Source organism: Cervus elaphus, chromosome 4, assembly GCF_910594005.1.
Source record: "Cervus elaphus chromosome 4, mCerEla1.1, whole genome shotgun sequence".
Lineage (NCBI taxonomy): Eukaryota > Metazoa > Chordata > Mammalia > Artiodactyla > Cervidae > Cervus > Cervus elaphus.
Window position 1 is genome coordinate 48,590,819 of NC_057818.1, and position 14,224 is coordinate 48,605,042.

The window sequence follows — 14,224 nt, forward strand, 5'->3', positions numbered from 1 at the left end:
TAGAGAGTTTGCGCACGCGCTAACTGCGCTGGCTGGGAAGAAGTCACGCGGCAGCCGGAAAGCGTGGCAGCTGCCGCAAGACCCAAAGCACGATTCACCACCCGCGGGGCTGGAGAGAAAACAATTACGTAGTTTCCGTTTCCACCGACTCTTCCTCTTCCGGTCCTCGAGGACGCTTTGCCGGCAGGGTCTTCGGCTGTAGCCCTGGTGTGGGAGGCTGCAGCCGTCATGGCGATGTTTGAGCAGATGAGAGCGAACGTGGGCAAATTGCTCAAGGGGATTGACAGGTCTGAGCCCGGTCGGAGGGAGCGTTTCTGGCCAAGACGGGTGGAGGAGAGGGTTTTCTGGAGTCAGCAAGAGGTGGTCAGCATTCTGGGCTTGCCCAGGGGTGGGATTTTTTCAGTCATTCTGGAGCAGTTGTTTAAGAGAACAGCATTGTATAGGCCTAAAGGTAGGAAGTGGCCTTGCCTGCCGCTCAGTCCGTTTTAATTGCCTTAAGGCCGCCCTCTCTGCTTAACTTACCCTCTCTCAGCTCCCCCGGTTTTCTCTCTCTGCTCAGTCTCACTGAGCCTCTCAGCGCCTCTTTGTGGCTCCCCTTGCCCCCTTCATTTCATTCATCGAACACATGTTTACTAAAATCTGCACTGAATTCAGGGCAATGGTGCGGACCAGAGATAACCAAAGACAGCCACTGGTCATGCTTTCATGGAGTTTCTAGTTCAGACAAACCGGACGGTAGACAGTGATAACCAGGAGTGGTCAAGGCGGTGATGGGGGAAGCACAGGTAGTTTGGTGGGGGCTGGGATGGGGAAAATTAGGCAGGAGAGAATGGACTGGACCGGAGTGGAGTTTGGGGATGGGAAGAAGGGGTGGATATCAAAGATGTCCAGGAGGCCAGATGTACAGGCTGCAAGGGCTGGTCGGCTGAGACATGGAGGAGGCATTTTTCAGAAAAGACCCAGGGCTCTTATGGGGTTTAGAGCTGGGGCTTAGGTCTGGGATATGGATAAGTTTCATCAGAGGTTATAGAGCTGATTCAATATTTGAGTACAGCAAGTGGCCAGTGACAGAGGGAGGGAGGAAAGGAAGAGGAGGAGGAGCAGGCTACATTTCCCCCAACTCCCACCTCAAGAAGTGACTGGCCTCAGCTCTTGTCTCTGCTCACTCATCTTGTTTCTCCTCTAGGTACAACCCTGAGAACCTGGCCACCCTGGAGCGCTATGTGGAGACACAGGCCAAGGAGAATGCCTATGATCTGGAAGCCAACCTGGCTGTCCTGAAACTGTGAGTATCTGCCTCCATTCCCATCCCCTTCCCATAGTCAGCAGCCTGCCACTCCCAGCACTGGGTGGGGTGGGAGTGAGGGGTAACCTGCAGGATGTGACTTCTCTCTATTTTTTTAAAATTGGAGTATAGTTGATTTACAATGTTATATTAATTTTAGATGTACAACATAGTGTTTGGGTATTTTTATAGATTATACTCCATTTAGAGTTTATATAATGGGAGTTATAGCCTCTGTGCTGTTCATTGTGATTTTGTATCTTACTTATTTTATATGTATTTTGTACCTCTTAATCCCCTTCCATTATCTTGCCTCTCCCCCACCCCATTCCCATCTATAACCACCACTTTGGTCTCTGTTTCTGTTCTGTTGCTTTCGTTTTATTCTTTAGATTCTGCATATAAGTGAAAACATGTGGTATCTGCCTTTCCCTGTCTGACTTAACTTCACTAAGTGTAATATTCTCCAGGTGCATCCGTGTTGTTGCCAAAGGCAAATTTTCATTCTTTTCCCTTTTTTTTTTTTAATGGCTGAATAATAATCCATTGTGTGTGTGTGTTTATATGTACCACATCTTTATCCATTCATTTGTCAATGGACACTTAAGTTGCTTCCAGATCTTGGCTACTGAAAATAATGCTGCTGTGAACATTGGGGTGCATGTATCATTTCAAATTAGTGTTTATTTTCACACACACACACACACACACACACACACACACACACACACACACACACACACACACCCCACCCCATACACCCAGGAGTATGCATGTATCATTTCAAATTAGTGTTTATTTTCACACACACACACACACACACACACACACACACACACACACACACACCCCACCCCATACACCCAGGAGTATGCATGTATCATTTCAAATTAGTGTTTATTTTCACACACACACACACACACACACACACACACACACACACACACACACACACACACACCCCACCCCATACACCCAGGAGTATGCATGTATCATTTCAAATTAGTGTTTATTTTCACACACACACACACACACACACACACACACACACACACACACACACACACACACACACACCCCACCCCATACACCCAGGAGTGGACTTGCTGGATCACATGATAGTGCTAGTTTTAATTTTACGGGGAACCTCCCTATTGTTTTCCATGGTAGCTGCACCAGTTGATATCACACTATCAAGCATTCTCTCTTCCACATCCTTGCTGGTGTTTTGTTATTTGTTGTCTTCTTGTTGCTAGCCAGTTTGTCATGTGTGTGATTCTGATTTGCATTTTCCTGATGCTTAGTGATGTTGAGCAGCTTCTCATGTGCCTCTTGGCCATCTCTGTGTCTTTGGGAAAAAGAAAAACGTCTATTCAGAAGTTTCTGACAGGGTTTTGGGGGATTTTTGGTATTGAATTGTATGAGCTCTTTATCCATTTTGGATAGGATGTGGATAGAATGTGCAAGTCTAGGGAGCCAGGAAGTAGGGCAGGAGGAGGGATGGTTTCTGAAAGCTTAGTTACAGGGGCTGCAGTCCAGCAGTTAAAACTCTGGCCTTCCACTGCAGGGGACACGAGTTAGATCCCTGGTTGGGGAACTAAGATCCTTGTGGTGCAACCAAAAAGTAAAAAAGAAAATAAAAATCGTAGCAAAGCGTACATACCGGCTGCTCCAGAAAGCGAATGTGTGGTTTAATGTGGAATTACAAATGAACACCTATGTAATCACCATCCCAGTTGCAAAATGAGTGTTGCTGGCACCCCTGTTCTTTGTCCCATGTGTTTTGTGCCAACCACCCTGACCCTGGTGACCACTCCTATGCGCTCATGGCCTGGCTGTGTGTGAATTTACCACATGCTTGCAGACATATGTACACACATACCCATTCTGATTCGCTTAGCTCAGATTTGCATGCTTTGAACTGAACGTAAGAGTAGCCGTACCACTGGAGCTCTTCTGCATCTGGCAGCTTGCACTCAGCCCTGGATTTGTGGGCTCCACGCTTTTCCTGTGTGGCTGCAGTTTGTTGTTATTGCTGTGTAGTGTTCCATGTGGAACCAGGTCCTAATTATCTGTTACCCTGTCGATGGATATTTGGTTTCTTCTTTCTAGATGCTTTATTGACAGTTATTGTTCCTTGTTTTAGTCACTAAGTCATGTCCACCTCTTTTTCGACCCCATGAGCTGTAGCCTGCCAGGCTCCTCTTGTCCATGGGATTCTCCAGGCAAGAATACTGGAGTGGGTTGCTGTTTCCTTCTTCAGGGGATCTTCCTGACCCAGGGATTGAACCTGTGTCTCCTGCATTGGCAGGAAGGTTCTTTACCACTGAGCCACCAGGGAAGCCCAACTACCAGCTTTGTAATGTTTAGAGCTCTCATGACCTCGATTTTGCCACCTGTAAGATGGAGACATCGTGTGTGTTGGTGAGGTCGTTCAGCTTGTTAGTGGTGAGAACCACTGCATAGTGAGCGCTCCCCATGTGGTACCTAGTGTGTTATAACCTTTGTATTAACTCACTTCGGTGCTGTGTTTTGTTTGTGAGGTAGATACAGCTGGGTTTTTTATTTGTTTTGGTTATTTTGTGGCAGCACCACACCAGCATGCAGGATCTTAGTTTCCTGAACCTCTTGCAGTGGAAGCACAGAGTCTTAACCATTGGACCACCAGGGAAGTCCCGATACAGTGGTTTATTCTCACCTCTTGCAAGAGAGGAAACTGATGCACGGAGCATTTATTATTTTTTAGAATGTTACTTCATTATTTATATTTTTGGCTGTGCTGGGTCTTTGATGCTGTGCAACGACTTTCTCTGGTTGGGGGGGACTACTCTCTAGCTGAGCTGCACGGGCTTCTCTTACTGTGGAGCACAGGCTCTAGGGCACATGGGCTTCAGTAGCTGTGGTGCACAGGCTTAGCTGCCTTGTGGCATGTGGGATCTTTCCAGACCAGGGAAGTCTACTTATTTTAAATGCTCCATGCCGGGGCTTCCCTGGTGGTCCCGTGGTTAAGAATCCGCCTTGCAGTGCAGGGAGACAGGTTTGATCCCAGGTACAGAAAGATCCCACATACCACAGGGCAGCTAAGGCTGTGTGCCACATCTACTGAGCCTGAGAGCTTTAGAGCCTGTGCTCTGCAACAAGAGAAGCCTGTTCCTGGGGATTCTCCTGGCAAGAACACTGGAGTGGGTTGTCATGCCCTGCTCCGGGGATCTTCCCAACCCAGGGATCAAACCCAGGTCTCCCGCGTTGCAGGTGGATTCTTTACCATCTGAGCCACCAGGGAAGCCCAACAAGAGAAGCCAGCATACCACAAGTAGATAGTAGCCCCTACCTGCTGCAACTCGCAAAAGTCCACGCACAGCCACAAAGACCCAGCACAGCCAAAAATAAGTTATTTTTTAAAAAAGTAGTCCAGGGTCACTCAGCAGTGAAGTTTAAATCCAGGCAGTTGGCTCCAGAGGCTTGACCACTGCTACTTATGTACTCATTTGTGAACCACTTAACACTGTCTGCCTTACTGAGTGGTTGTAAGGATTAACTGTCTCCGTCTATAGACTACAGAGCAGGAAAGTAGGGTCAGGGAGATTAAGGTCCGAGCCAGACAGTGGGGTGGTTGGTATCAGAGCCCAGACATGTCCAGCTCCCAGACTCCAGGCGGAAGCAGTGAGCATACTTCCTGGCACCTGGTGAGGCCCAGGGACATGGAGATGGCACTGCTACCACATCTCCGTTTCCCTCCTCAGGTACCAGTTCAACCCAGCCTTCTTCCAGACCACGGTCACCGCCCAGATCCTGCTGAAGGCCCTCACCAACCTGCCCCACACCGACTTCACGCTGTGCAAGTGCATGATCGACCAGGCCCATGTATCCTTCCGGGCTGGGATGGGGGGAAGGGGGTGCAGGGGAGACGGATTCATAGGGACGTGGTCTTGAGTTCGGTCACAGACACCGATTGCCTGCTCTGGTCTTGGCCCGGGGCTGGCCGCGGCTGGGACAGAACCGTCACGGAGCTCACATTCTAGCGGGGGAGACCCGTCCTCTCTGGAGTAGTCAGGACTTGGGGTGTGGGGGGCCAGAGGAGGCACCTGGACCTGCCTGGAAGCCAGGAAAACTTCCTGGAGGAGGGAACAGATGAAAGATGAGGAATTAGGTGATGTGTAGGGAAGGGTGATCCAGGCAGAGGGGAGAGTGTGTAGGGAAAGAGGAAAAAAAGAGGAAGAAAAGAGCTCAGCGCCTTGTTAGAGTCAGTAGGGGACGTTCAGCTTAGCCACAGAGTTGGTCAGACTCAGCCCTGGGGAGCTGAAGAAGGCTTTAAAGCTGCAGAGTGATAGGGGGAGAAACATGCTTTAGAAAGATTCCCGTGAGGCTTCCTAGCCGAGGAAAGACCACCAGGCAAAAGGTCGGAGCCATGAAGAGCTGGCTTGTCAGCTTCCCTTCTTTCTACATATCCCCAGGGACTGGCCAGTGTCTGTCCGGTACAGCGCTGGCCTCCAGTGAAGAGATGTTGAGTGAAGTACCACTGAACTGGCCTGCTCCCTGGCGGCCGGGCTGAGAAATGTCTTCCTCATTGAACCTGCCCTGCCAGGTGTGTCCACAGGGGCACTCGCCTCTGACAGACAGCCCACCTTCCCCAGAGGTCTGTTCTGGTGCCTTAAAAAGCGCATATGATCCACTGTTCAAAGTACAACAAAGTGTACCATGAGAAAACCAAGGCTTCCTCCCTCCTCACCTGACGGCCACTCATCCGACGGCCACCTGCTCCCCTCTATCTCAGTGTGTGAGGCAGCGCCTGTTGTCCCCACCTCTGGATCCTTAGGTTCTTGCTCATTTTTGCCCTGACAAACACTGTGGTGAGCAGGAGGTGGGCGGGGCGGTTGTGGGTGGGGCAGTCTGCGGCAAGGCGGCCACCTCCTCTGTCTGAAAGGCCTTTTGCCCTTAACGCCTCCCCCCAGCAAGAAGAACGGCCCATCCGGCAGATTTTGTACCTCGGAGACCTGCTGGAGACCTGCCACTTCCAGGCCTTCTGGGTAACTTGCCTGGGCCCCAGGGCAGGGTGGTGACTGGGCCCTGCAGAAAAAGCTGCTGGAAGTCAAGACCACGCACTTTTATTGGCTTCTTCCATGGCAGTGGGCGCTGTGTTCAGAACTCTGCATGTGGGATGGCACGGAATGGTCATCCCCACCTGGAGCCGGGACACCCCGGTCCCCTCCTCTGCTGACAAAGTTCAGGCTTTCTCTCTCACTCTCTCACACACATACAGGCACCTGTTCTTCCAGCAAAAGTCCTCTGTCTTCTAAATACTCTACCCCCACGGGGCTTCCCTGGTGTCCATTGTTTAAGATTCTGTGCTTTCACTGCAGTGGAACCCGAACCAGGCATGGGTTCAAACCCTGGTTGGGGAACTAAGATCTTGCATGCCATGGGACATGGCCAAATAATAACAGTTGAATAAAGAGTAAATACTGTTCCCCTTTTCTTGTCCTAACTGGACTTGGCATCCCAAGTGGGAGTCCCCATGGCCTTCTAGCTCTCACCTCCACTCCCAGACCCATCTCCTCCTCCCCCAGCCCCCCACCCCTGAAGCTCCTATCTTATCATACCCCACCCCACTTTGTTGGTATTGCCCCACCCTGCTCCATGACTGCTCATTTTCGTGAAGAATGTAACTCGTAGCCACTCTTTATTCTTAGATGCTTGAAAGGGCAGGTCTGTGATCCTTCCATCACCCTGACTTCTCAGTTTCCAGATTTCTTGTTCTCCCTGGGCCCTGAGCCCCTCACTCCCTCCCCTCACATCCGAGATGAGACCAGTTCTCAGCACATCGAATCCCTAAGAAGTTAAAAAACAACAACAACAAATATGATACTAATACTTGAATTGTGCCTTCATGAAATCTGACATCATTGGTCTGGGTGTGGTCTCGGCTTAGTGACTTTAAGCAATCATCCCTGGTGATTTTGCTCCCCAGCTAAGTCCGGGAGTTACTGACCTGTACTTGTCTTCATCAGCAATTGCCTCCTCTGCCCGTGAAGGTCAAACATTTCTACCCTCTGACCACTTCCTCCTCGCCCCTCGCTTCCCAGCTTGCCCCCATGAGGCCTCTGACCCGACATTCTTGGGCCTGACCGGCAGCCCCAGTCCTCTGTTCTGCTTCCTCCTTCGCAAACCGTGCTCTCTTCACCCGTATCTGCGGGGCTGCGGGAGGCTGGAGGGGAGCTGTCAGTGCCCACCCGCAGCCGGTCCTCGCTTCCCGCCCCATGTTCCTGGATGGCTCTCCGCAGCTCCTCACCACTGCCACTTTCTCCTCGCCTCAGCCTCCGACCTGGCTTCTCATTTCACGGGAAGATAGAAGTGGCCCAAGCAGAACTTGCCACCCCTGACCTGACGTCTCCTGGCAGCTGACCAAGCCCTGTTCTGCTCCAGTGGGCACCCCATCCCTCCTCCTCCAGGGCCCCGACCCCCTGCCCTATCGCCCACTCAGTGACGTCACACCAGCCATTCAACCCCCTTGTGCAAACTTGACCTTCCTATACTGTTTCCGTCCCCACGCAACACATCCACGCTGCAGTGGGTCCTAACATAAAAAAACTCCGCCTGCACCTCCACACTCCCCACCAGCTCTGCCCCCACCCCCTCCCTCTGCTCCCCTTCCAGCCCTGCTCCTGTCTGGGACCCCAGCTGTCCCAGTCTGCCTGGGGCTTTCCCGGTTTTAAAGCACAAAGTCACATCCCAGGCGAATCAGGGCTGTGGCTCAGCCCACCCCAGGACAGGTTGCCCATGTTCAGCCTCGTCTTATCCCTCTGCTCACATTAACCCATGCCATTCAGGCCTTTGTGGCCAGCCCTCTGACCCCTGACTCAGGCACAGGCCACGGAAGTGCTCTTGTTGAGACCCCCAGTGACACCCCCATTGCTCGATCCCGTGGGAAGTTCTCAGGCCCTGGCTCACCTGCCCAGCTAGTGTCTCTTGGCTTCCAGGACAGCTGCTCTTCCACCTCCTGCGCTGGCTGCTCCCTCTCGTTGTCCTAACGGGTTCTTCGTCTCCCTCCCTGATGTTGGGGGAGCCCTTGCTGGGAAGGCGACATTTGAGCAGAGGCCTCAAGGAGGTGGGAGTGCTAGCCAATGGGGGAAGAGAGTTCCAGACCCCGAAACAGCCAGCGCTGAGACCTTGAGGTGGGCGGTTGTCTGGCAAGTCTGAGGGGCAGCAAGGAGCCCCTGTGGTTGTAGTGAGGGGGTGAGTGGGAGGAGGTGACAGGTAGTTCCCAGGGGGTTTTGGGGGGTGGGCTCATGGGCCGTGGTAGGGCTGTTGCCCTTTTCTCTGAATTAGATGAAATCCAAGAAGAGGTGATTGAATGCAGGTTCCTCATCTGTCTCCTCCCTTGTCATTTCATGGGAAAATAGAAGCAGCCAGGGCTGAATTTGCCACCCCCAGCCAGTGCCGAGGCCTTGAGGCAGCTGAATGCCTGCCGTGTCTGAGGGGCAGTGAGGAGCCCCTGTGGTTGGAGTGAGGGGGTGAGTGGGAGGAGGTGATGGGCAGATCCCGGGAAGCCTGCCAGGTGCAAACCCCACCCTGTGATTTTGGGCAAATCTCTTAGCTGCTCTGAGCCTTGGTTTCCCCATCTCTAAAATGGGCAGAAAGCCAGCATTGTTACATCATAAGGTTGCATACAGAAGAAGGGCTGGTCCGTGGGGTGAATGCCAGAGTGTTCGCTTCTCTTATTTTAGTATCAGGGTTAATCTTCTTGGCATTATTTATAACTTTTTTCCTTGGCCACATGGCTTCTGAGATCTTAGTTCCCTGACCAGGGATTGAATCCAGGCCCTTGGCAATGAAAGTGCCAAGTCCTAACCACTGGACTGCCGAGGGGTCCCCTTGACATTACTTATATTAACGTCATTGTGAACGTTGTCCTTCCCCCCACAGCAAGCCCTGGATGAAAACATGGACCTCCTGGAAGGTATAACCGGCTTTGAAGACTCTGTCCGAAAATGTAAGTTCTTCTCTGAGCTTGGGCTCCTTGAGGGGAGGGAGTGGCAGCAGGTTCTGAGAGTGGCCCTTCGTCTTTGTCCTTAATTTCTGCAGTTATTTGCCATGTCGTGGGCATCACGTATCAACACATCGATCGCTGGCTTCTGGCTGAGATGCTCGGGGATCTGACAGGTAAGGCCCTCTCTGGGTTCCTGGTGCCCATCTAAGAGGTCAGGGTGAGCGGGGCAGTGGGCCTCAGCCAGCTCCTCAAGTGGGCCCACTCCTGCCTTACCAGGTTGTTATTAAAGGCCCAGTCCAGAGAGGGAATAAGGACTTAGTATAACACCTTCCTTTCCTTTTCAGAGATCCTACAGCATTCATTCATTATTCTGCATAAATTAGTTGAAGGGCCACTCTGCACTGTTCAAGGCCCTGGGGGCATGGCGGTGAACAGCACAGAATGGCTTAGATTCGTTCTGGTGGAGATAGCAAAACAGATGACAAATGAAGCTGTACGCGTCTAGTGGGGATTCATGCATGACAACCCCTGGAGGGCTGGGAGGGTGGGGGCTGGGGGAGCAGGAGGCATGTGGAGGTGGAGGCACAGCATCTGAACAGTTACCTCTCACTGGAGTGAGGCGGGCAGCCTGAGGGCAGAGTGAATGTGAGGATGCTCTGCTCAGAGAGCAGCCAGGGAGCCCTTGGCCCCGGGCTGGATGAGCCAGGGGCGGAGCCAGGGCCGAGAGGTGGTGGTGGGAGGGGTTTCAGGCACGGAAGGGCCTCCTGCCTGACTTAGTTAGTCCTTTATGCTGAGTGAGATGGAGCCACTGGAGGGTCTGAGCAGAGAAGGACATGATTAGATTTATATTTCTAAAGATCCCTCTAAAAGGAAAAAAAGTATGTGTATTTGCTCATTTTGCAAAAAGAAACACAGGAAGGGAAAAATTTTAAAACAAGGAAAATGGTTACTTCTTGGGAGCTGAGGGTGAGAACAGGGAGGAGAGTGGTGGGTTGGGGGTGAGATTTCTCTGAGCACTTTCTTGGATAGGTTTGTCTTTTAATCCAGGTGGGACATTGTTTGTTTTCAGTGGAAGCTAACTTTTTTTGGACACTTTGTGTCCAGCACTATACTAAGTGTTTTACATTGCCTCCATATTTTATGTGTTTAAGAGTGAAATTAAATCAGAAAGGGATGAAAAACCCTTAGATTTGAACGTAAAGAGAAACAGGTGAATCTATATCAAATTGATAATAGTCACACAGGAAAGAATTATTTCGAGTTGTAGAACACTTCTCTGGCCAGAAAAATACCCTTTTTTTTATGGTGTTCACTCGCTAAGTCCTGTCTGGCTGTTTGCGACCCCGTGGACTGCAGCATGCCAGGCTCCCCTGTTCTTCATTGTTTCCCGGAGTTTGCTCAGACTCACATCCACTGAATCAGTGATGCTAGCTAACCATCTCATCCTCTGCCGCCTCCTTTCTAAAGGCAAGAAAGAGCTGCAAAGAAATTCTTAAACATGGTGCCATAAGGTTACTGTTCTTGGTAATGATGAAATCATCATTTCGAAGCCATTTCGATGTAGATTGGGGGAAAAGCAGAGAAGTAAGCGCTCTGCTGTTTTTAGGAGCTGAGCTTTTACCCTGGGAGACACGAGAGGTAAATAGAAAATGAAAGGAGACTCAGAAGCCCTGTAGTGGGAAGGATGAGAAAGCTAAAAGGCTCCCCCTGGCTGCTGTTTGGAGAATGAATCATAGGAGCCCCAGCCTGGCAGCCCAAGACCAGATCTGCCCAAGGCAGGCCAGGAGGACACCCTGAGCGCGCCCCCCCTGCCCCCTACCCCAGTACTGTGGATCCGTGTGCAAAGCCCCTACACTGCTGTGTCCCCTGCAGACAGCCAGCTAAAGGTGTGGATGAGTAAGTACGGCTGGAGTGCCGATGAGTCAGGCCAGATCTTCATCTGCAGCCAGGAGGAGAGCATTAAGCCCAAGAACATCGTGGAGAAGATTGACTTTGACAGTGAGTAGTGGCTTGAGCCTCAGGCTGTGGGGCTGAGGAGGGGCCTTCTAAGGGAGCAGGGCTGGGTCCCCAAGGACTCGGGTAGATAAGTTCTGACTCAGGGCCAAGAAATGAGTATCCGCCAGATTCCCCTGCCCTTGTCTATCCCAGGCAGGCCACATTTACCTGGGAGAAAGGGCGGAGGGTCCTGGTGTCCTTGCCTGGAATGCTGGGCACCAGATCCTGCCCTAAAGCACTCAGTAAGACTTCCCAGGGCCTGGAGGGATCCGATAGGGTGTCCCCACACCCTCACTGGTCTCAGGGCCTCAGCCCTGGCGTCTGTTAAAACGCAGCAGAGCACCTACCAGCAAGTGCAGGCTCTGCGGCTGGGGCAGCTGGGTGGGATCTGGGTTCTTTATTCACAGCTGTGTAACTTTGGGCAAGCAATTTTACATCTCTGTGCCTCCAGTTTCTCATCTAGAGAGTGGGGGTGACAGCAGCAATAATTCTGACTAACACCGTGTAGTTCTTTACACTTTTTATTATTAGAGTCATTGGTCCTCAGGTCAACCCCATAAGGCAGGTGCCAGGACTGTAAGTAACTGAATAATACCGCAATACCCACCTCCTGTAACTGAATAATACCGCAGTACCTATCCCCTGGAGGTACGAGTGTGAAGTGAGACATTGCATGTGCAACACTTAGCAAAGAACCAGTCCTACAGCTCACTAAACATTACCCTCGTCACCATCACATTAACTAACACAGACTCCACTGGCTGCTCAACTAGAGCAAGCCTGAAGTCTCACCCTCCCACCGCGCAGGTGTCCTGGAATGAGAGAGAACTGGCGGGGGCAGGGACGGGCTGCTTCCTTTAGGCCCTCGGTCTCCTCCCCGCCCTCTCAAGTGTGGTTCTGGTGTGTTAAAAATATGGACTGGTACACTGTGGCCTCTGAGTACAGAATGACTACATTGCTATTTAATTGAGGAACACGATCGAGCAGGCAGTAATCTCCACACTTGTGGGCTGTGGACCCTCAGTCTAAATGAGATGCGCCCACCGACTTGGGGTTCTATGTGAGAACTCCTTGGAGCGAAGGGTTCTGTGGTGATGAGACGCAAGTCCAGCGCTCAGAGCGTCTTGCAAAGTGTTGTTTAGTCACTTCAGTCGTGTCCCGACTTTTGTGACCCCATGGACTGTAGCCTGCCAGGCTCTTCTGTTGGGGGATTTCTCAGACAAGAATATTGGAGTGGGTTGCCATTTCCCTCTCCAGGGGATCTTCCCTACCCAGGGATCGAACCTTCATCTCCTGCATTGGCAGATGGTGGATTCTTTCACCACTGATCCACCAGGGAAGCCCATCTGGCAAATAGTACCATAGTAAATGTTATCAGGATGGTGATGAAGATAGCAAATCCTACTTTTAAAATCCAGGCATTGGGACTTCCCTGGTGGTCCAGTGGTTATGACTTTGCCTTCCCATGCAGGGGTTTGCGGGGATGATCCCTGATCAAGGAGCTAAGATCCCGCAGGTGTCATGGCCAAAAAACCAAAAAGCATAAAAGAAAAGAGAAGCAATATTATAATAAAATTCAATAAAGACTTTTAAAAAAGAAAAAAACAGGCATTGTTCTAAGCCTATTGCTTAAGTCTACAAGGCCCCTAAACAGCTGTGGGCCCTGCTGTGGTGGTTGGAGCTTCATCTCGTGTGTTTCCCACGTTGACCCTGGTCTTCCCTTTTCTTCTCAACAGGTGTGTCCAGCATCATGGCCTCCTCCCAGTAACTTTGCAGCCGTTTAATAAAGGTGTGTTGACTTCTTAGCCTGTTGTCTCCCCTTCAACTTCCTGCCTCTGCCCCTCCCCGACCAGCATCAGGGCCTCCATCACCGGGTGCTGGGGCCACCACTCTTCTGCCTGTCCACCCCACCCCTCAACCCAGCAGCATAGCTTCTGTCTCCCTGGACCTGCTCCTCTGCCCAGACCCAGCGGCTGACCTCCACCACCCCATTCCTGACAGGTCACAGGTGGAGGGCCCGCAGCCATGAGTCAGCAAGGAGGGTATGAATGGGTTGTGGGTGAGTCAGCAAGGTGTGAGTAAGAGGTAGGAGCCCAGCCCTGCACCTTGGGCTAGCCAGGGCTCTCCTGTCCTCCGGAAAACCTATGCGAACAGGTGGGGGCCCCTGGGTTCCTGGAGAGGGAGGAACACCTTTACCCTTGGGCCTCACAAGCAGCCCTAGGGCAGTGGCCGGAAGGGTGAGTGGGGGAGGATTCTGGTTGCTTGCTCAACCTGAGAAAGTATTCGTCGCTCAGTCCTGTCCTTACGCAACCCCATGGACTGTAGCCCGCGAGGCTCCTCTGTCCATGGAATTCTCCAGGCAAGATGCCATTTCCTTCTCCAGGGGATCTTCCCCCCCCAGGGATAGAACCTGGGTCTCCTGCATTGCAGGCAGATTCTTTACCATCTGAATCACCAGGGAATCCCTTGTCAGAATCATAAGGATTCCGTGGGCTCTGCCCAGCGAAGTGTTCAGCTAAAGACCTAGCCTGTCGTTGGCACTGAGAAACCAGTCACTTCCTTTCAGAGTCAGAGGAGTTTGTCCACCGCCCCCCCCCGCCACTGGGAACTAGTCCCCAACATTCTTTTTGGTGAGACTTTTTAAGAAAGCTGGGATCTGCAGCCAGGCTATTCTCCCCCCATCCTCAAGTCTTAGCCTCGGGTTGGTTATTCAAATTTGGTAAGGTGTTCCACACATTCTGATGGAGTGACTGGTTGAGCTTTCACCTCTGAGCCTGTTTGTTGTCTGCAGGAAGAAGGAGTGGGCACAACGGTGACTGCCTCTCAGGGAAAAGGAGAGGAAATCAGATGCCGCAATAGATGCATAGCCCGCCCTAAGGGAGTGCCTCACTCTCATGCCCTTGTGTGTGGACTCTGCCTACAGAAAGGGCAGCGCCAGAGCTGCCAGCCCTCCCTGC

General features: G+C 51.7%; 1 protein-coding gene across 1 annotated transcript; it reads left to right on the forward strand.

The window, feature by feature from the left end:
• Window positions 1-44: 44 nt before the first annotated feature.
• Window positions 45-13,072, forward strand: EIF3K (eukaryotic translation initiation factor 3 subunit K). Its single transcript, XM_043895328.1, has 8 exons — window positions 45-287; window positions 1,187-1,285; window positions 5,029-5,149; window positions 6,238-6,312; window positions 9,209-9,275; window positions 9,368-9,445; window positions 11,145-11,270; window positions 13,004-13,072. Exons 1-8 carry the CDS (start codon window positions 229-231, stop codon window positions 13,033-13,035), a joined length of 657 nt encoding a protein of 218 aa, XP_043751263.1. The 5' UTR covers window positions 45-228; the 3' UTR covers window positions 13,036-13,072.
• Window positions 13,073-14,224: the final 1,152 nt, after the last annotated feature.